We start from the raw sequence: 21,349 nt of genomic DNA, 5'->3' as shown, positions 1-21,349 counted from the left end.
CATTGTTTCATAGAAATCACGTTGCCGGTTAATGATTTTTTTGTTTTGCAGGTGTTATTTTTTTCAAAAACGGCTCATGCAAAAAATACTGATTTATTTTTAAATTTCGGTAAGTTCATAAAAAAGTACTTATTATTATTTACCGGCCAGAATAAGATCTGAATTAAATTTACAAGCAAAATATTGTTTCAATATAGGGGGTTTTCGTTGCCAAGTGCTGTTCAAAAAAGCTAAATCGTATGTTGTTGAATATTGGCAACTGTTTTTACTTTGTAGCAAGACAAGACAATGAGCGCAAAGCTGAAGTATGCTACCGATTTGGAAAAATCAGTACTAATCAACAACTTCGAAAAGAGGGGTTGGTCACAGGTAAGACAACATTAAGCAACTTTTTTTTAAAAAGTGTAGTTAGACTTGAAATGTCACAGGACCTGTTTTATCTGAATTTAGTTTTAGAACTGTTTGCTTTAAAATCCATGTAAACAAGTATTTATAACCTATGTCAACTTGTGTCATCTATTAAAACTTATTTGTGTGAACTTTTGGTACCTTATGTTAAAAAGTAAAATGGTTTTGACTAAAACAAACTTTAGGTTTCAGCAGATGAGGACTGGAACTTTTATTGGACAAATGTCAACACAACAAGAAATATATTTAGCTTGGAAAATGGATACAGGTTTTCACTTGTTTTGAATCCTCTTTAATTAGCAGCACTTACTTATATTTATAAATTTAAGGTTGTCTGATGATCAAATAATAAATCACTACCCAAATCACTATGAGCTTACCCGAAAGGATTTGATGGTCAAAAATATAAAGCGCTTTCGAAAAGATCTGGATAAGGAAGGGCATCCATTAGCAGAAAAGGTAGGAAAACTTTAACAGCCAATGAGTAGTTGCTATGCATTAATTTTATTTTATTTATTCTAGGATGAGACAGGAAGATATATCCACCTTGATTCCATACCTGTTACGTTTCTTCTTCCAGCAGACTACAATCTATTTGTAGAAGAATTCCGTAAAAACCCTTCTAGTACTTGGATTATGAAACCTTGTGGCAAGGTTAATAAAATCGGATTTTTAAATTGTTTTAGCAAACTTACACCATTTTACTTTTTAGGCAAGAGGAATTGGGATTTTTCTCATCAACAAGCTGTCTCAGATTAAAAAGTGGTCACGAGACAGTAGGACCTCATCTTTTGCTCCACCCTCAGCCAGAGATGCTTATGTAATATCAAGATATATAGACAATCCACTTCTGATTGGAGGAAAAAAGTTTGACCTCAGATTGTAAGTATTTATGGAAATAATATTTATTTTCAGATTAGTTCAAGAATTAGCTTTACTTGAGACTTAATGAGCCCTCCGCTGCAACTGTTTACAATTTAAATTGGGTTAACTAATTTATGCAAACATTTGGGTTAACTTTTTTTTGTGAACACAACATAGTCGCATTTAAAGCTTCCTTCCAATACTGAGTTTTATGTGTGCATAGGCATAGTTATTTTTCTCTTTGTTTCTAGTTGTTACTTGTCTTATCTACGTATTGGTCTTGTGGGTTTACACTGCAAAACTAAATGCAAAAAGTTCACTCGATTTAAGTGCAAAATACCGAATGCTTTGATCTGAATCAAACACTGATAAGGAACACAAAAACTTTTACCACTATATTGCTTCGGTTTCACCCAGAAAATCATGCATGTTGAGTATAAGGACTTCCATTTTTCATGCGATACAAACACCATATTCTACTTCCGACAGGTATGTTTTGGTGACATCCTATCGACCATTGAAGTGCTACATATACCGACTGGGTTTCTGTCGTTTCTGCACGGTCAAATACACCCAGAGCATGAATGAGTTGGACAACATGTTTGTCCATCTTACCAATGTGTCTATTCAAAAACACGGCGAGGAATACAACCCAGTACATGGCGGTAAATGGACTATTAGGTAAGAACAAGAGATGCACCGAATTGTCTCAATTTTGTTCCGCCGAAACCGCATATTCGGTAGTTTTGCCAATAAATTTGGCGGAATTGAACGAATTACTTATGACGTCACGCTACGCTACACCAGGGGTCAGCAACCATTTCTGTACTGCGGACCGTTTTTGAAACTGACATTTTATTGCGGACCGGTCTTCAAAAACCTACAAATATTTAGCACTAAAAACGCATAATTAGTTTATTCTCCCTGGGACAGATGGGCAAAATTTAAAGCATTTAACCCGAAAAAATATACGGTCCGGTAACAAACTCTTTGTGGCCCGGTGGTTTCCGACCACACGTTTGACATTAATTTTACCATGCAAACAGTGGTGTTATCACAACTGAACAGTTGTGTTATATTATTATTGTACTTTCGCTGGGTTTAAGGTTGTATCGGCCATGGTTGCCAGTCTGCCAATTAAAACACATAACTTTTTGTCTGGAGTGGAAAAATATATTTTAAAACAATACTTAGTTGACACAATTTTAGTTATGGCCCAGTTTGAAAGACTGCGTGGAAGCTTATTGAGTAGAAAAGACACGTTTTACGCTATAAATTTGTGTTGGTAAAAGGTTCGGTTTCGGCCCAATCGCAACAAAATATTTGGCCGAAACCGAATCTTTGTAAAAAAAAATGGTTGATTCGACCGAGTAACTTCGGCAAACCGAGCATTCGGTACATCACTAATAAATAGGAAGCAACACTAATGAAATTTCCAGCCTTTAGGCATTTATAAAAGTGTTTTCAAGAACAGTAACAACCCTCAAAGATAAATAATGACAATAACTGAATGAGGCTAAAACTATATACCAAAGCATTGGGCCTATGTTTGTTGATTTTGATTTTTCATGTGACGCTTTGCGCAGTGACCTCGTTGGTCAAAAATCATCAGTGTGTGTGCTTCGTAACATTTCAACTTGAGAAGCGAACAGTAATTTCAAAATGCCCAGTAACCATATATGTTTTTTTCTGGTCGCTTTAAGCAGAAAGACTTCACCATTCTATTTCAATCTTCCAGTAACCTCCGACTATACTTGGAAGGAACGCGTGGCAAAGTGGTCACGGACAAACTCTTTGACGAAATTCACTGGGAAATTGTGATGTCACTTAAAGCTGTATCAGGAACAATGGCCAATGACCGACATTGCTTCGAAGTTTACGGCTACGACATTATTATTGACGACAAGCTCAAACCATGGTTAATTGAGGTGAGATGACGGACAGCTGAAAGTATGTTTTTAGCCCCAAATCTGGGATTAGTACGTTTAGTTGATAAAGGCTCTCCTGAATGAAGACAAATGGAAGATAGGTCAGCGTTGCCAGGTTAAACTCTAAAAAAGGCAACTCTGCTCTTCCAAACTACCCCCCAAACCGTAAATGTGAAGTAAATTAAAAACAAGCCCAATTGTACCGTCATTTAACTACTTCCATAAACGCATTCATATCAAATAACAAAAAATGACCCTTTTACCCACCGGCAACTTGATGCCAAAATCCAGTCCATTTGGGCAGAAAAACCGCCACCCTGAGATAGGTCTAGTAGGAAAATTGGCAAAATGCAAACGCAGGGAATTTTTTAAACTTTACATCGGCCCTAACGCTAAAAGCTAGGCACTTTTGTCGTAACTTAGCCTGCGAACTTCCACATATGGAAGTACTTCTTATGTCAAAGCGATGTTTTTGTAACCTGATTTACCTTCTTTAAAAATACGATCGAAAATGGAATTAAAATCTGTTTTAAACAACATCTTAACATTTGTGTGTTGTTCGTGAAATAGGTCAATGCATCCCCGTCACTTTCATCCACCACCGCAAATGACCGCATAATGAAATACAACCTAGTGAACGACACCCTAAATATCGTTATACCGACCGGCGAACTACCTGACGTGCGATGGAACAAAGTACCACCAAAGGAAGCATACGGACATTACGATCTTCTTTATGATGAAGAGTTAGCAAACCAGCAAGAACTCGCCGCATCTGGAAGTGGTGGCGCTAGTGGGTCAAGCACAGAACGTGATTCAAGGTCCAGAGGCTTGCTAGCTGGGGTCGGGGGCATACGAGGTCGAGACCATAGTAGGAGTCGGGCACCAGCAACATGGAAATAACATGGGTGTAGCGCTTGCTGATTGTTGATTACTTCTGGTGCCGTGACCCAGTGGTGGGATTCAATTTTTTTGTTAGCCGGTTTTATCACAGAAATCATAATTTTCAGCCGGTTCGGTTACAAAAAGTCCATTGACTGTAACCAGTAATGCTAACCGGTTCGCTGATCTCATAAAATTTCGTGAGACGGTTCTGAAGAACCGGTGTGAACCAGCTGAATCCCACCACTGGGTGTAGTGCTTGCAGGTTGTCGAATACTTCTGGAACCGTGGCCGTATAAAGTGAACGTGGGATCAAGTACAAAATATCTGGGAATGTTTTTGTATCGTGGTGACTTTTTTCGGCGCCGATTTGATCGTTAAAATATATTTTTTATGAAAACTGTGTGTGAAAGAGAAAATAGTCTTTTACAAGATGTTCTCTGATATTTCTTTAGTCCTGATTTTGCTCTCTTTGTGAGCTGGAGAATTTACGCAGAATTGCCCACTTAGGTTACTGCAAGGGTTTCAAACACGTGGCCCTGTTTGGTTTTTGTGCGACGCGCGAAGCATTTTAAAATTTCAGTCACGTGTTTTAATATGGACAAATTAAAGTGTCCGATTAGCGAGTAAACTTGATGCATTGGTTTGCTTTCAAAGTAAAATGTATGTGACTTTGTTGGAGACAGGCTGAAATGGTAATATTTTGAAAAAAAATGTGCAGATTTGTGTCTAAAGTGTAACTAATGGAACGTTTATTTAAATATTAAAATTAGAGATTCTTAATACTTGTTCTCTTTTCTGCAGTGGGAGATTGACTCCACCAACAAGTTTCTTTAATGCACTTAATACCCCATAACAATTTATGGATTTTTTCAGTACTGCAGTAAAATATTTTGAAGGTACATACCTTTAACTTCAGTGGTATAGCACATGGGTGCAACCTTTGTTACTGTGGGGCAAATACAATTGCCAAAACTAGAAAAGTGGCTTTCTGATATACTTCCATTTTATATATTCTATGTCATATTTACCAATTTACTATACACATCAAGTGATCTACATATATGATTGTTTTTGGAAGCAAAAACGAATGGGTCCCCACACGCGTGTTTATGCGGGTTTACGGTAAACAAATGTTGCAGTTATTTTTAGATTCTTGAGGACAAATTTTTCACTAAGCATTAACTCAACTTAAAAGTTTTTGTCCGTATTCTTTTTGCGTCATTATTGTCATATAATTACAAAAAAACAGTAAAAAGAACGGGAAAAATACTTTAAATTCAATCTCTTGCTTTGACCTTGATATTGTCGTTTAAGGTCAGTTTTTAAACACAAATTTTCCTAGAAAGCCTTAACTGTTGTATTAGACACTATAAATTGAAAAGTCGTTTGCTACAAAGGTATACATAACAACTTGTTTTTCACTTAACTTCGTTTCGCAAAAACGACCGTTTAATGACCTTTTGACATCGTTTTTAACAGCATGCAGTCCTTTATAATGTTCAACAATACCGTTTTGCCTAATTTATACGTGACTTAAGTATTGATTCTTGAATTGATTTGTCAAAAATGAAAAAGCTACGTTATGACGAAAAATACTTAATTGTGTTGTAATGCCTACAAGTTAACCTTTAGTGACCCGTGGTTTTGCGGCGGCCAAGCTGACAACGAGAATTTAAAGACCATTTATCGCGGCTTTTGAAAAATTTAAGTTTATTTTTTCACCTTTATGTTGATCAATAACGTTTTGCCTGAGACAAACGAAACCGAAGCACGTTTATCCAGTTGAAATTACGTCTTAGGTGAGTTCTAATCACCCAGAACGACTGTCTCGTAAAACGTCTGTCCAGACGTCAAGCTGAGCACTCCCGCTCGGTCGCCTTAATCGTAAACCAGTGAATTACTCCCTTGGGACTTATATCTGACTGATAGTGTACACATATTATGGGCTGTAAGGGTAACTGGCAAAATTTTAAATACTAAACGAATCCCCTGCTCAAACAATTGGTAAAATTTTCGAAAATTTCGGCTTGTATTTCTGGCCTAAAACTAAAACCGATTATTTCGGGGTTTAAAGGGTGAAAAATGGGTAAATCCAATAAGTTTCAAAAATTTGGTTTCAAAATTCAAAATTCTTTGGCATACCTTACATTGAACCAACCAACAAAGCATGAAACTCCCTGATTATGTACTTTAGTCACTACAGCCGTTTTCAAAAAAAATGTTTTGGGGGCCAGTGGGTGAACCACTAGGTCGTTTGGGGTCAAACTTCAGAAGGATCAAATTTGGATCAATAACTATTATCTGTCCAAATTTGAATAAATTTGAAGCACTCTTTCTTGACCAAACGCGTTTAACAAACCAGGGTAAGACAGAAACGAATATTGTAGGGTTTAGGGGTGAAAATGGGTAAATCATTTTTTAGGTACAAAATTCTTTAAAATACCTTACATTGCACCATACAACAATGCATGTAACTCCAAGCACTTTAGTCATAACAACCGTTTTTTTTTAAATACGTTTTGGGGGCCTTTGGGTGAACCGTTGGGTCATTCAGAGTCAAACTTCAGGAGGATCAAATTTGGATGAATAACTAACATCTGCCCAAATTTGAATACAACTCTGACTTGTAACAAATAAAACACATTTGTTTTTGGACTGCAATTGATTTATTAAAGTTTGTTTGATGTTTAATTTGATGTGTACAATTTCACAAAAGTTTGGGTATTAATACCAGTGCAGCATCAAAAGTGGTTAGTTTACAGAACCAATTTCCCAATGTGGGCGAATAAGGCCATGATACAGGGCAGAATTACAGCATGGCTACTTTACTTCATGCCTAAGAGTTCCACATCAAACACAAGAGTTGCATTTGGTGGAATTACATTTCCTGCACCATTGGCTCCATAAGCATAGTCTGGAGTGCATGTTAGTTTAGCTCTTTGTCCCTTAGACATCTGTAAAATATAATTGTTTAAAATATAAGGCATTAACAAGCTTTACTGACAGACTGTCCCTTAGACATCTGTAAAATATATTTGTTTAAAATATAAGGCATTAACATGAAGACAGACTGTAAAGTTTTTTTCGACATCCTGGGAATAAAAACCAGAAAGTAGAAGAAACCTACACTGCGGAGTCCAGCACAATAATGCCATGTAATATAACATTATTGTAAAAAAGTTATGCACAATTTACCTGTGCAACCCCTTCATCCCAGCCTCTAATGACTTGGCCACATCCAATTTTGAATTCAAATGGTTTACCACGATCCCGGGAAGAATCAAACTTGTTACCATTAGTTAAAGTTCCTTTAAACAAAAAATGTTACAGGAATTGAATTACAAGAATTCCATTTTTTCTTACCTGTGTAGTGAACAACAACTGTCTGTCCTGCTTTGGGAAAATTTGTGCCTGCAAAAAATAACAATAAAACATTAATGTGGTGTTGTGCTATTACAGAAAATCCAATCAATACAACAACACAGGCTCTTCCCAATTCTTAAAAAATATTAAAAATTTCTAACAAGAAATACCATCACATGTATAAAAAAAATAAGTTATTGCCAGCCCAACCCTTACTACCTTTATTGCACCCTTTATTTTACACTTATAATAATACGCATTTAGGAAGACAACATGTCAAAACTTAGGTAAAATCACATGTTACAATCTGAAGTATTGCAAAAAATATGCAACGCAAGATTTTTACCGACATTGGGTTATAATAGTTCCATAAAGTGTTTAATCTGTTTGTTTTTAAAAATTGGCTACATATAAAAAATCATTGGTTAACATACCATCTCCAGGAGTTAAAGTTTCAACAGTAACACCCATGATTCTTCGTTTACAATTATTTCCTGGAGTACTAAAAAAAAATCTGAAAAATGAAACCAACAAAATACAGAAAAAAACAAATGGTAAGTCAGTTGCAGTTTTTTAAGGTATCAACTTCGCCTAAGCAAAGTAAACTAATTCCGTCCTAAAAGAGGTTCGGTGGCTAAACGTGTTCATCTTTGCATTTGCAACAAAGCTATGTTATGTAGATTAAGTTTGCAATACGTTTTGCCCAATACATTTTTATACATCGTTTCCTAATATACTGTCCGCCCCAAACTACAAAAATGAAAACAAGCAACCCTAATTTTGCCTTTTCTACGAAAAAATTTAATTTCAACGAACTTTTCTCTCACGATCAGAACAAAAAACGAGGGAGCAAATTACAAGGTCGCCACAGTCTTCAATGTATATCGCCAGAAAACCACAACAAAGTCGAATAACACGCACATTTACTTTAACTAGATCGAAGCTAACGCCCCCCTTTGTCTTTAAGAATAAAACCAACCATGTTACAAAAGCATAAAGATTTTCAACTGCCTTTTTTGCTGGTAGCTTGGCAAAATATTCTGAACATTGTGGCCTTGTAATTGTGCGTGTGTCGGAAAATGCGCGGGCGTGGCGATCAATAGAAATCTTGTGGCCCACTGGTGTTGACAGTTGACCCTATTATGTCAATGTGGTATTAAAACAAAATTTAATAGTATTAAATGTACTGTAAATATTCGGAGGCAGGTTTTATATGTCGGGAACAGCAGCAATTAATTTTAAGCCGGCTTTGCACAAGCTACAACGAGTTTGCTTCTTAAACAGCGATATATCGGAAACCATTCCACTTCCAAACTGTAAAAGATTTTGATAACGTGTCCTTGCTTTAATTGTAGTGTAGTACCCCAGCTAGGGTACTTAAGCTTAAGTCAACAAACGTAGATTTTTCATACTGCTAAAAAGTAAGATGCGTTTAAGTTTATATCTTTCTGTCACTCATTTTTTAAAATGTAAGTTACGGGGTTTGTTTAACGAATCATTTGCTTTTGCATTTATCGGGATATAATGTTCATCATTTACGACATTTTAAAGCTTGCGGACGAATAGAAAATTCCAGCCTCTCATGCCCGCTTTCTTTTTACCAGGTACAGCTGCTGCGTTTTTTACCGTTGCCCTCCATCTGTTAGTATTATTTCTGCGTATTTTCAACCGCTAGGTTTTCGCAGCTGTGTCATGTGTTTTTCATGCCATTGTGCCGTCATAAGTTACTATGCTTGTCGCGTTCAAGTGCACGTGAACAAAAAAATACGATACGATACGTCCATGCAGTGTTTTTTTTAAGGTGTTTTGGGGGACCGAAACGGTCGGTTTCCCAAAATTTGGACTTGCAATTTTTTGGTATTTAAATGTAACACTTGCGGTCTCTTAAAACTACTTAGCGGTCACCCAAACCAAACCTTAAAAAAAACCTGCGTCCATGACATGTTTAAGAATCTAAACGTAAAAGTAACAAGAAAGGTGGTTTCCTCCATACCTAAAATTTATATGTATTGGGCTGTAATGGTTTCCTATATGGAATTGCTATCCAGATACACACCAAAAGTTACAAATGGCTTTGAAACACATAGTTACTAAGACCTTAACCAAAACAGTATGAAGCCATACGGTCATTTACAGCAGATTACAAAGTGGAATGTTTTTCAAGCCCGTGCGTGAACTGCTCTTTATCAAAGGGGGTCACATGAATGCAGGGAGTCGAACCGGAACTGAACCCGAACCCGCGAACCGGTTTGAGCGGTTAATTTCATTAAATCCGAACCGAACCCGAACCGCTAATTACGATTTTCCAAAAACCCGAACCGGAGTTGAACCCTATATTTTGTTTGGCGTTGGACCCGAACCGGAACTGAACCAGTAAAAAATGCAGTCTGTTTCATTTTTTGTGTTTTTTTTTCAAAACAGTGCACGCGAGATAACATTTATAGGGGGTGTCAAAAATAACTGTGCACTATCAAAATTCTTCTGGAGTTTGATAAGGCCAGGTAGATGATCGGTAGATTAAATTGAAACAAATAAAAATTTGAACCGGTTTAAAAACCGCAAACCGGTTCGGACCGGATAATTTGCCCAAACCGGAACAAAACCCGAACCCGAAAATATACATTTTTGAAAACCTGAACCGAATCCGAACCCTTAAAAACAAAACGAAGTGAACCCGAACCGAACCTGAACCCATATGACAAGCGGTTCGACTCCCTGCATGAATGACTAACTTCCAACTTCACAAAGTTAGAAATACTCTTGAAACGGATGGAACAAACCAGCGTTAAACAGACAAAATAAGGGCGGAAATAATACTTGTTCTCTTTTATTGAGGGAACATACAACGAACAGAACACACTGATGCTTAAGTGAAACTAAAACATAATGTATCAAAAATTAAAGACTGATACCGTTTCCGGCTGTTGAAAAACTTTTGCAGTACACAGAGTAGGTAAAGCAACATTACGACCTTGCTTAACTGTTGACAAGGCGCCAGCTTGAGAAAATTCGATGTTGTGATTATGAAACCCACAGCAAGCATGGATTGACACATGACCCCTCTACTTCTGTTTAACAAATCATTTCTAATTTCAGAACTTAAGATATAAGCTGGAGAGCTATGTATAAAACGAATAGTTTGAAGGTCAGCTTTAGACTCTTAAGGAATAATGAACGTTAGTGGTTTAAACTCCCAAAGGGGTAGGCTAATCTAAAAATTCTTAGTGGATGTAATTTCATGACAAGTTTGTTTTTATTTTGCTAACGTCATCCTCAATTTGAAATTAACTTATTTTTTTGTCGAAAATCCTCGTATTGTTTTTATAACAATCTGCCGTTGGGCTGTATTTCGAACAGATAAAAAGATACACGCGCTAAATGCCTGATGTACGCGTGGCAACGTGGTATTTTATACATTGTAAATGTAGAGTGATTTAGGCAACGCGATGTATGTACACATTTACTTGATATCGTAATCCATCCACGTAAGTGCCAAAAGTTTTGCCCCCTTCCCTCTGTCACATTTTCTGCCGGCGCCCATGGGGCTTACGATAATGAAAAGGTTAAGAACCACTGCTGTACGGATTTAGAAATACGAAGGACGCTAACCAACCGGTTATTGGTTGATTATCTGTGACGCATCAAAGCCGCCGGGATTGCAATTCGAATCAAGCGAATAAAAGCGGAGTAATGGCCCCTGATCTGACCCGGTTTGGTAAGTTAATGTTTTAACGGAACTACTTAGCACTGAAAATGGTCCTCTGTAGAGCTGCCTACCAAACTGATAGTCCGTTGGGTATATTATAAGTTTCTATTAGGTTCCCCTGGGTTGGAGCCTGACCTCACATTTAAGCCAGAACTAATTGCACACCCCAACTAGACTTACATATCATGCACTTTGTAATCTCCACCACAAACGGTTTGCAAGTTTTCCACAGGTGGTCGCCAGTAGAAGGAGAACTCTTAAATGGCCAACAAGGGCTGTGAAAAACTTGTAATAACAACAGTTTTTGAACAGCTAATAAACTCTATGATAAGTTTTGTAACTTAGACCAATAAAATCATTTCAAAAAGTCTAAAATATTGGCATCCAAATACCGCTACAACAACATGAAAGATCAGTGTACAAAACCCTAACCCAGTGTGGGCACATAAGGCCATGAAACAAGGTGGGTTGATAGCAATGTATGTTCACTTTATGTTTAAAAGTTCCACATCAAACACAAGAGTTGCATTGGATGGAATTACACCTGGAACACCACTTTGCCCATATGCATAATCCGGTGAGCATGTCAACTTAGCGCTTTGTCCAACTGACATCTGTAAAAAAGTTTTTTTACTTATTTAAACTAGTTTGGCAATGTGGCAAAGGTGTCTTCCCTAAATTGGTTGATCACTTATCTAATTGACTTGAATTCTTTGTTAAATTACTTTTATACAGGTATCTTACATTTTTAGCCTTTCTATGCGGTGTTTTAAATGAATAGTATAAGTGTTTAATGGTGTGCTTTATTTTACTTTTCATTTTGCACTTGTAATGCTTTACTGACTTGTGCAACCATTTTACCTTCATAGCATTTGCCATTAATGTAGTAAATTTAAGTTATCATGGCCATACACTATGCACACCTTTAGCATGAAACACACTTAATGGTGACCAACAAACAACAATGTTTTCGAAATATCCGCTTACCTGTGCTACCCCATCGTCCCAGCCTTTAATGACTTGACCGGTTCCAATTTTGAATTCAAACGGTTTGCCTCGATCCCGGGAGGAATCAAATTTTTTGCCATCAGTTAAAGTCCCTATGAAATAAAAACTGTCAAGACACAATCAAAACAAAAAGCCTTACTGATTTGAATCATTCATACCTGTGTAGTGAACACAAACCGTTTGTCCTTTTTGTGGAAATGTCTTTCCTGAAAAAATGCATCATTAATAAAATAACTGTACAGATTTTACAATTCCTATGCAATTAAATAGGCAATTATATGCAATAACTGGAATCATTTGCGCCTTTGAGTGTACATTTAGACAGATGTTTCCAAGTATTTTGGAAGCATAAAACATGAAACATCTTTAACAAATTATGTAAAATATCTAAACTGCAAACAGCTTTTTTTGAAGAAAGTCTCTTTTGAAGGGTCAAAACAATCGCTAATCTAAGAATGGAGTTAGTCCAATACTGTAACCTTACTTTTTTGTTTAAATTAGATTTTAATTTTTTTTTAAAAGCAAAGGTCTTAAACTAATACAATGAAAAGTGTAAGACACACTTAAAAACGTTGTTCCGTTTTGGTCATAAAAGGAACATAACAAATTAGTAATGCTGTATACATACCATCTCCAGATTGAATATTCTCAACACTAACACCCATGACTCTTGATTCTTTAACACTTCCGCTGTTAATACAGTATTAGAAAAATTCTGTAGAGTAAAAACGAAAAAAACGACTGTTTGAAAAACGAACATCAAAAATTGAAATGGCAACACAACACGCGCGAAGTTTTCAGCCCATAGAAATTAAAAACCATAGATATAAAACCAATTTTATCAAAAATTGCGTAGCTTTATTTTCTACTAGGCCGTATATACACTATTTAATGAGCTTCGAGCAACGAAAAAATTCAGTTTTAAGCGCAAATATCATAGGAGTGACTTGATCAAGTGATTGCATGAATGTTTTATTTTGTCATTGTCACATTATCAGACCTCGACCTCAGTTGTCATTTGTCGCTTTTTAACACCTTCTACCTATTTGTACCGTTGCGACACATCACTTTGTAGTAAAATAAACTAAATTAAAGGCTGTTAAATGCAGTCTCCCTTGGCGGACTTGGCCCTGACAAGCAGTAGGCTAGCTCAGTGCTCTTCAACCGGTGTGCAAGATGCACCCTGCACCAAAATATGCATGGGGTGCACCAGTACGAAACGGTATATAACGGTGCATCACAAACTTTTAATGAACCATTAATACTTGACTTTCAGGATATTAGAAAAAAGATGTAGGTTTCAACTGATGTATAACCCAGGTAGGCTAAACTTATTTCAATGTTTTATCCCCGTGTCATCGAGTGTTGGCTTTTTTGTCGATGTTTCATAGAAAATTCGCGAACACTTGGAGTTAACTGACATGATGATGTGCATAATGATTTTTCATGTCGCTTTTTATCTCAGTTTACTTTTAGTAATCAGGGTGCATGAGTTCATCACAAAAACTTTAGGGGTTCACCAAACCAAAAAAAGGTTGAAGAGCACTGGGCAAGCTCACAGCACCTATAGGCTGGGTTGCCATACCGTCCTTGTTTCCACGCAGCTATTTCCGGCTTGGTGAATATTTTAGCGCTATCGTGCTGCTACGATTTTGCCCAGCGAAATAAACTCAACTCAACTCACTTGTCCTTATTTTGAGGGGTAATGTCTTCAAAATATATTGTTATTATTTCTATCAAATGTCCTTGTTTTTGACTTGTGTCCTTATTTTGTCTTATTTGCAACAATTACAAGTCAAATCCCTGCTACAAGTAAAAGTAAACCAAGACCTGGGCTGTTGTGAGATGCACGATGTATTTTCTACGAACAAGAAGTTGCTGGAACAGATTGCTTCTGGCAAACGATATAGCATGTAATATGTCATGTCTCATATAAATGCAAAGATTTGTTTAAAAATGTTTGTTTCGTTTCGCCCAAAATGCGATATTTCGGTTGTCCTTATTTTGGGCTCCATGTCGATGGCAACCATGCTAATATATATGACCAAGACGTGCAGTGCCGCTGGACGAGGTCGACGTCACAGAGATAACCGGAAGTGGTGCATTACGTCACAGAAGAACGTTTTTCTAGGGAACTCTAAGAGGTTAAAGTTCATCGCAGACCACATGAGGCGGGGGGATAGAAACAAGAATGTGAGGCTCAAAACACTTTCAAGTGTGTTTCCAACTTTAACAGTTCCCTTTGTAGGTCCGCTATAAGGTTTTAAAACTTTATCTATTTTTGGTTCCGGTAAGGGTGTCGTAAAAAGTTCAAAATTAGTGTTCAGAGTCAGTCTGCAACATAGGAGAAATTTGTGCAGACGTAACCAAAGATAGGCTTATTATTACTATAAGGTTTAAAATTTCCGTGTAAATTTAATTTATTGCAGTTTTGTGATGTTGCAAACTTCAAAAACATGTTTATTGACAACTGACAGTGATCGGTAAACATTGTTTAACGATGCATATTTTATTTATTTCCACTTTGATCGTCGCCGCTACCGCAAACAAAGGTTCGAATTATTACTTTGCATAGTTGGGAACTTTTCTCTAAAATTTGTTTGCTTATGTTGGGTTGCCAGAAACATGTTTCTAGATTACATTGTGCAAACTTAACATTTTGGGGTTAACTGCATAAAGCTGGTTCCTAAGAAGAAGCTTGTTTCTTTTTGCAGGTTTGCCAAAACAAGAAGATAACGATTACGTGAGAGTCTGTTACTACACGACCTGGTCGCAATACAGACCTAGTGAGGTAAAATACAAACCACGGAACATTGATCCTTTCCTCTGCACACACATCGTATACTCGTTTGTCGAGATTGGATCCAACAATGAGGTAAAAAACAAAAACTTAATATATTCTTCTGGGGTAACGAGCTGCTAATATAATTAAGTAACCAACTAAATTCGATACAACAGGACTAATATCTCCCCATTATACGCATAGCTAACGAAGAAACTGCAAATATTAACTATGGTCCACCCTTAATTTCCACTTTTTATTTTTCCCGCCCTTTGATTCCACTATTTGAATTGAGAATGAATACAGTTATACACATGGGTACCAAAACTGTGGTGCAGTGTTTTTATGCAGGTTAGCCCTTGTATAACCCAAATTCAAAAAATCTTATTTTCGTTGTTTTTTTTGTATTGTGTGCAACCTATACAACGTTAAACTGTTTGTTTACAGTTGAAACTTCCCCAGTGGAACGGAGTTCAACTCATCGCGGAGATGTTGGCATGGAAACAAACAAATCCCAATTTGAAGATAACTGCTGCCGTCGGAGGCTGGAACTTCGGGACTGACCGATTCACGGCGGTTTGTCAAAACAAGACCGTCATGCAGGTTAGCTAGTCACGTGCGATTATGCCCGTTTAGCTAGTGACCTAGTATTCAGACTAATGGACATTTACAAGTAAGGCGTGTGAGCAGTAGTGGGATTCAAATTTTTTGTCAGTCGGCTCTATCACAAAGATCATATTTTTAAGTCGGTTCTGTTACAAAAAGTCATATACAGTAACCACTAATGCTAACTGGTTCGCTGATCTCATATTTTATGGAACCGTCTCACGAAATTTTATGACATCAGCGAACTGGTTGCATATTTCCAAAATGTTTCCGAATTCGAACCACAGGGCTTTTTAAGCCAATCAAGGCGGGTTTTATCACAAAAGTCATATTTTTCAGCCGGTTTGTTACAAAAAGTTCATGGACAGTAACCAGTAATGCTAACTGGTTCACTGATCTCATAAACTTTACGGTTCCATGGAACCGGTGCGGACCAACTGAATCCCACCACTGCATTTGAGAAAACCCACCATATATAACCAAACACTCTACTTCCAGCATTTTGCCCAAACATCAATTACTTTTCTCCGGAATTTGGGTTTTGATGGACTGGACATAGACTGGGAGTATCCTGGGTCACGTGGGTCGCCGCCCGAGGACAAGCAAAGGAATACACGACTTCTCGAGGTGTATCTGTTACGTCATAGATGGCGTAAAACATTGTCATAGATAGATGACGTTACACATCGTCAATGAAAATAGCCATTATTTGCAGCGTCAAGTCCATCTTTTCGAAGCACGGCGACAAGTCAACATTTTCTCCATATCGCTCTCTTGTGTTCTCGCCTTTCGTATAAATCGGCGGTTCTCAAACTGGGGCCCGCAGACTAGTTTCGGGGTCCGTGACAGACTAGTTTGGGGGTCCGTGAGGCACTTTTGGGGGGACCGCGAAAAGGTTGAAGTACTTCTATAATCTTATTTGGCTTCGGTTTGTGCCACTGAATCAGTTATCAAAGTAGTCTTGGGAATCGAATGTCTCCATTGCAAAACAATAGCATTTATTGCATGACAACTCACGAAAAGGCAATTGTTCTCTCACATTCGAAATGTTTTCGTCTTGTCTGTGATGTCACTACCAGTCTTTGGATCATTGCCATGCGATTTTTTTGCATAACTAGCTAAAATCGTGCAATCAACTTTCGTTTTCCTGAACATAAATTCATAACTGGGATCAGCCCTGAAGCGTCTATGCAGACCAGCGATCACGGCACACTCATATATAAATCACAGTACGCCAGGCCCATTGAAGGCGCTATACCGAATCAGCCGGTCACCAAGCATTCACCACCATATGGCAAGGCGTAGGCTAGTAAAATCTAGCCTGCGGTGGGATTCGAACCCACGACAGGAGTCTTTCCGGGACTCGCGCTCTACCAACTGAGCTACACAGGCCCAGTGGAGAATCCGCCGAAAGTCGAATCACAAGCACCGTTGCCTGCCTCGTATGCTGCACATGTCAGCTTCGTAGTAGGGGATCGCAGGATTGACCAGTATCAGTTAAGATGAACATAAATTCAAAACTGAATTTGGGTTCGAATCCCACCGCAGGCTAGATTTTTCTAGCCTACGCCTTGCCATATGGTGGTGAATGCTTGGTGACCGGCTGATTCGGTATAGCGCCTTCAATGGGCCTGGCGTACTGTCGTTTTCCTGAAATACGGATTCAGGCTTAAGGACTGCGAGCCCTCGAAATAATGGACCGTTTTAAAAAAAAATATGAAAAAGTTTAAAGAACTACTGGTATAAATTATCGCTTAAGTACTTCGCCACCTAGCGGACACCACGCGTTGCTCACTAATCACGTGATCACAGATTCTCCGTAAGTCGTTCGACAACGAAACAATTCCACCCGGAAAGGAGAAGATGCTTCTTACTTACGCCGTTGCCAAAGGAGAAAGAACCATAAAGAGAGCTTACGAAATCAGGGAAATGTGCGAGTAAGTTTAAACTTCGCAAGCAATCTCAGAATTTCATACCTTGTTACGTCATGCATTTTATAACGTTCAGCTGATTTGAGACTCTAAGTTTAAATTCCTTACTAATTGAGTGTTCCAAACCCCCGTTTCGGTCGCGAAGCCCTAAAATAATTTGACAGAAACAATTCTAAACGTACCTGCAAATTCTGAACATCCCTCGCGTTGCTCACTTTTGTAAAAGTTTCACTCACTGTAAAAAAAAACTCTGGACTGATTTTAGTTATAACTTATAATTATCGTATAAGTTGTACGATCTTTATGTGCCAGGCTTCTTGATTTTGTCCACTTGATGGCGTACGGTTTTCACGGAGGTTCGAGGGCATCAAGTACTGGACACAACGCCCCTTTGTACAGCGGAGCCGGATACAATTCAAGAAATCAGCAGAAACTCAACATTGTGAGTCTGAAGTCTTTATCGTGCACTGTACTCTAGTCGCATTCAGTGTTATTTACCATTCTGAACCTGTATACGACGTCGAAACGTCGGAATAAAATTACATTTGCCAGAAGAGCTATATAAACTTGATATTATGCCTGGCAGCAATAGCTTATATATTGTAAGTGTGATTAAACTTTCTGTTTACGCCGCTCTGTGGCGCCACTTGCGGATGTTTTGTATCACATTATGTTCAAGTGTGACCAACACGTTGATATATTTAAATGGTCGGCCCCACAATTAATAAAACAGGAGTTTATTCATTTGCAAACAAATAAAAATTATATAATATTAAGCAGCATACCTGACGAACTCAAAAACGCACAAATGTACCATGACACAATAATTTCTAATCACGTTGTGATGGCATCACAATCGTAACAACTACAATTTAAGTGTTTGTTTCAATTATTGATTTGGGTAATTTTAAAACTTAAAGCAATTTACTGTTAAAATTCGATTCAAATGACTAATATTTTTATTTTATTTTTTGTAATTTTTTTATCACAAATAAATAAACCAACCGTTCCCAACTGTAGGAAACCGATTTGAAACGATTAAAGTCAAAAAAAAGAAAACTTTTTTTTCCTTTTTTTCCACAATACTTAGAGGCCCCTCCCCGCCTCAACATTGTGACGACCGTCCAATAAGCGTGTGCTCTTGTCGTCTCCAGTATAACAACAAAGTACGCAATAACAGAACTAAAAACCACTAAAAAAGATAGGAAGTATTCCCTATATCGGGCAGTTAACCACCCCAGGCCTTTTTTGACCCTAGATTCACTAAAACATCTGATTACTCAATTTTGAATGACAACTTGAAATTCGGAAAGTTTGTGACAGTTAAATATTTTCAACTTAATTTCAGGATTGGGCGGTGAGACATTGGCTTGACAGCGGATGTCCTGCACGCAAACTCATCATGGGAATGGCGACATACGGGAGGTCTGTTGGGTCAAGAATATGTCTAAAAAAAATGTATCTACTTTATTTGACAAAATTACATGTTTTCAGGACTTACACCCTGCTTGACCCCAGCAATAATGGAATGCTGGCTAATGCAACTGGGCTTGGAGACGCTGGGACTTATACCAGGCAGGCGGGATTTCTCGCGTATTACGAGGTTGTATTCATGTTTACACAGATGTATTGCTGGAGTGATGCTACATGGAATAAAATAAGCTGGCATTATATTTGACATGGCTACCCATCAATATATCGTAGTTTGACTTGTGCAGATTTGTTCTCTGGAATCAAATGAAACTAGAAGATGGAGCGATGCAGCCCAAGCCCCGTATATTGTGGTCGGCGACCAGTGGATCTCCTACGACGATACGGAATCTATTTCCATCAAGGTATGATTTCCTGGTTAACAACATTATCCGCTATAATTTTTTGCATGTAATCGTACTTGCCCAAGCTAAGTGGTTAGGTCGTGGGTTTAAATCCCAGTGCTGGCTAAAAAAATGTTCATCGGTTTGTTTGCTTATAGTGTAAAATAATATTAAGTAAAATCGAAACATTTTTGCGCAGTGCCAATACATGAAAGACCGCGGACTCGGTGGCGCCATGGTGTGGTCACTTGATTACGATGATTTCAACTCAATTTGTGGAGAAAAATATCCTTTGTTGAGGTGAGACTTAAAGTTGTGACAATTTGTGGCTCTCATCTCATTAACAAGCTCTCACGCTGTATAAATTTCTAAACCCATATAAAATGAAGCGAAATAGGCAGGGTTGCCATCGACACGGAGCTAAACATAAAGACAATTGAAAAATTAAGTTCCCATTCGAAACGAAACAATCGTTTTCGACTAAATCTTCCCATTTATGCAAACCATGACATATACCATGCCATATTGTTTGCCAGAAACAGTTTGTTCCAGCAACTCGTAAAAAAACACTTCGTGCAACTCACAACAGCTCAGGTCTAGGTTTACTTTTACTTGTAACAGGGGTTTGACTTGCAGTTGTTGAAAATAAGGACGTAAGTCAAAAAGAAGGACATGTCTCAGAAATAAGGACAAATCTTAGAAATAAGGACGGTATGGCAACCCTGGAAATAGAGTTGTGTGACAGTAAATGTGTTCAGGACAATCTACCATGAGTTGACTGGTGAAGCGAGTCCGTCATGCTTTGTTGCCCCGACAACCAAGGCGGTCAAGTGGTGGCCCAACCCTGACGCAACCAACCCGCCCCAGGAGATCATTTGCAATTACCCTACCCAACCCGGGGAAACCACAGTCCCCACCAAAGTCGCAAGCACCACGGTCCCCACCAAAGCCCCAAGCACCACGGTTCCCACCAAAGCCCCAAGCACCACGGTCCCCACCAGAGCCCCAAGCACCACGGTCCCCACCAGAGCCCCAAGCACCACGATCCACACCCAACCTACAACTACCATCCACCAAACAACCTCGGCTAAGTCGAGCACAGGTCATCAAGTGGTAAGTGATGTGCCAAACAAATGTACTTTTTGAGGTTGTCGAGTAGCAAGGTCGGAAAACTGGGTTGGTATTATTTGACCGATAGTAACCTTCGCTTGCTTTTTGACAGTCAACAACTTGCCTTGTCAATCTAACCGATAGTAACCCTTGCTTGTCAGTTGAGCGATGATTACTTTTGCTTGCAAAATGACCGATAGTAACCCCTACTTGCAATTTGACCAACATTAACCTCTCTTTTAGAGTTTAACTGTGAGGCCAAATGGGACTTTACAGATCCAGACGACTGCACAATCTTCGGCCAATGTGATGGTGGAACCGACACAGTGACGTCAGACTTCGTCCCCAGACCATAGAACACTACATCTTTTTAGCAATCCATGCCAAGACAACTTTTTATGAAAATCTTATGGTCTACTATCTTACCCAGAAAGGCAATTAAACTATTGTTATGTTAGGCCACATTAAATATTTCAAAGGAGCTATGTATTTAAACCATTAAACAATTTTAGTCAAACCTTGTTGAAATCAGAGAGTCGAACAGAAACTGAATCCGAACACGCGAACCGGTTTAGGCCGTTTAATTCATAGCCCGAATCGGAAAACTATTTTTTCTATAAAAGTTGAACCGAAGTTGAACCACATGTTTTGTTTGGCGTTAAACCGGAACCAACCGGTAAAAATGCAACCATTGTCATTTTTGTGATCGCCATCACAACATTAATGGATGTCATAGTAACTAAAGTACTGAAGAATACATGATAAAACAGCAGTAGGGCGTGCCAAAATCAATTTGAACATTGATGTTTGTGCCGTACAAGTTACACCACTAGTAGAACAAAAATTAAGCAAATGGTGATTTCAACCAGTATAAAATATGCAAACAGGTTCGGACCGGATAATTTGACTCAACCTTTCTTTAAACCTGAATCGAACCCGAACCT

General features: G+C 38.2%; 4 protein-coding genes and 1 non-coding gene across 6 annotated transcripts; 2 read left to right on the top strand and 3 right to left on the bottom strand.

Annotated features, from left to right (window-relative positions):
• The first annotated feature begins 28 nt into the window (after positions 1–28).
• On the top strand, positions 29–4,482 carry LOC145228853 (polyglutamylase complex subunit TTLL1-like). Of its 2 annotated transcripts, XM_080094061.1 has the most exons (9): positions 29–109; positions 277–369; positions 594–676; positions 738–867; positions 931–1,062; positions 1,121–1,290; positions 1,762–1,953; positions 3,011–3,200; positions 3,771–4,482. In XM_080094061.1, the coding sequence occupies exons 2-9, from the start codon at positions 289–291 to the stop codon at positions 4,101–4,103; spliced, it is 1,311 nt and encodes a 436-aa protein (XP_079950187.1). In that variant the 5' UTR covers positions 29–109; positions 277–288; the 3' UTR covers positions 4,104–4,482. The 2 variants fall into 2 exon arrangements, with proteins under 2 accessions (XP_079950187.1, XP_079950186.1); XM_080094060.1 differs by lacking the exon at positions 29–109 and having other exon boundaries at positions 210–369.
• A 2,246-nt stretch (positions 4,483–6,728) lies between these two features.
• Positions 6,729–8,112, bottom strand: LOC145230365 (peptidyl-prolyl cis-trans isomerase FKBP1A-like). The gene is made up of 4 exons (XM_080095789.1): positions 7,883–8,112; positions 7,449–7,496; positions 7,281–7,393; positions 6,729–7,039 (listed from the first exon to the last, which is right to left on the bottom strand). The coding sequence occupies exons 1-4, from the start codon at positions 7,917–7,919 to the stop codon at positions 6,911–6,913; spliced, it is 327 nt and encodes a 108-aa protein (XP_079951915.1). The 5' UTR covers positions 7,920–8,112; the 3' UTR covers positions 6,729–6,910.
• A 3,218-nt stretch (positions 8,113–11,330) lies between these two features.
• On the bottom strand, positions 11,331–12,928 carry LOC145230366 (peptidyl-prolyl cis-trans isomerase FKBP1A-like). Its single transcript, XM_080095790.1, has 4 exons — positions 12,791–12,928; positions 12,321–12,368; positions 12,142–12,254; positions 11,331–11,768 (listed from the first exon to the last, which is right to left on the bottom strand). Exons 1-4 carry the CDS (start codon positions 12,825–12,827, stop codon positions 11,640–11,642), a joined length of 327 nt encoding a protein of 108 aa, XP_079951916.1. The 5' UTR covers positions 12,828–12,928; the 3' UTR covers positions 11,331–11,639.
• A 1,734-nt stretch (positions 12,929–14,662) lies between these two features.
• LOC145229526 (chitotriosidase-1-like) lies at positions 14,663–19,599 on the top strand. Its single transcript, XM_080094883.1, has 9 exons — positions 14,663–14,714; positions 14,877–15,037; positions 15,392–15,547; positions 16,049–16,202; positions 16,253–16,341; positions 17,363–17,487; positions 17,794–17,923; positions 19,200–19,316; positions 19,495–19,599. The coding sequence occupies exons 1-9, from the start codon at positions 14,663–14,665 to the stop codon at positions 19,597–19,599; spliced, it is 1,089 nt and encodes a 362-aa protein (XP_079951009.1).
• Positions 16,869–16,942, bottom strand: Trnas-gga (transfer RNA serine (anticodon GGA)). The gene has a single exon. It is a non-coding gene; the product is annotated as a tRNA-Ser (tRNA).
• Positions 19,600–21,349: the final 1,750 nt, after the last annotated feature.

This window comes from Phallusia mammillata, chromosome 5, assembly GCF_965637545.1.
Source record: "Phallusia mammillata chromosome 5, kaPhaMamm4.hap1.1, whole genome shotgun sequence".
Taxonomy (NCBI): domain Eukaryota; kingdom Metazoa; phylum Chordata; class Ascidiacea; order Phlebobranchia; family Ascidiidae; genus Phallusia; species Phallusia mammillata.
This window is presented reverse-complemented; position numbering and strand designations above follow the sequence as displayed.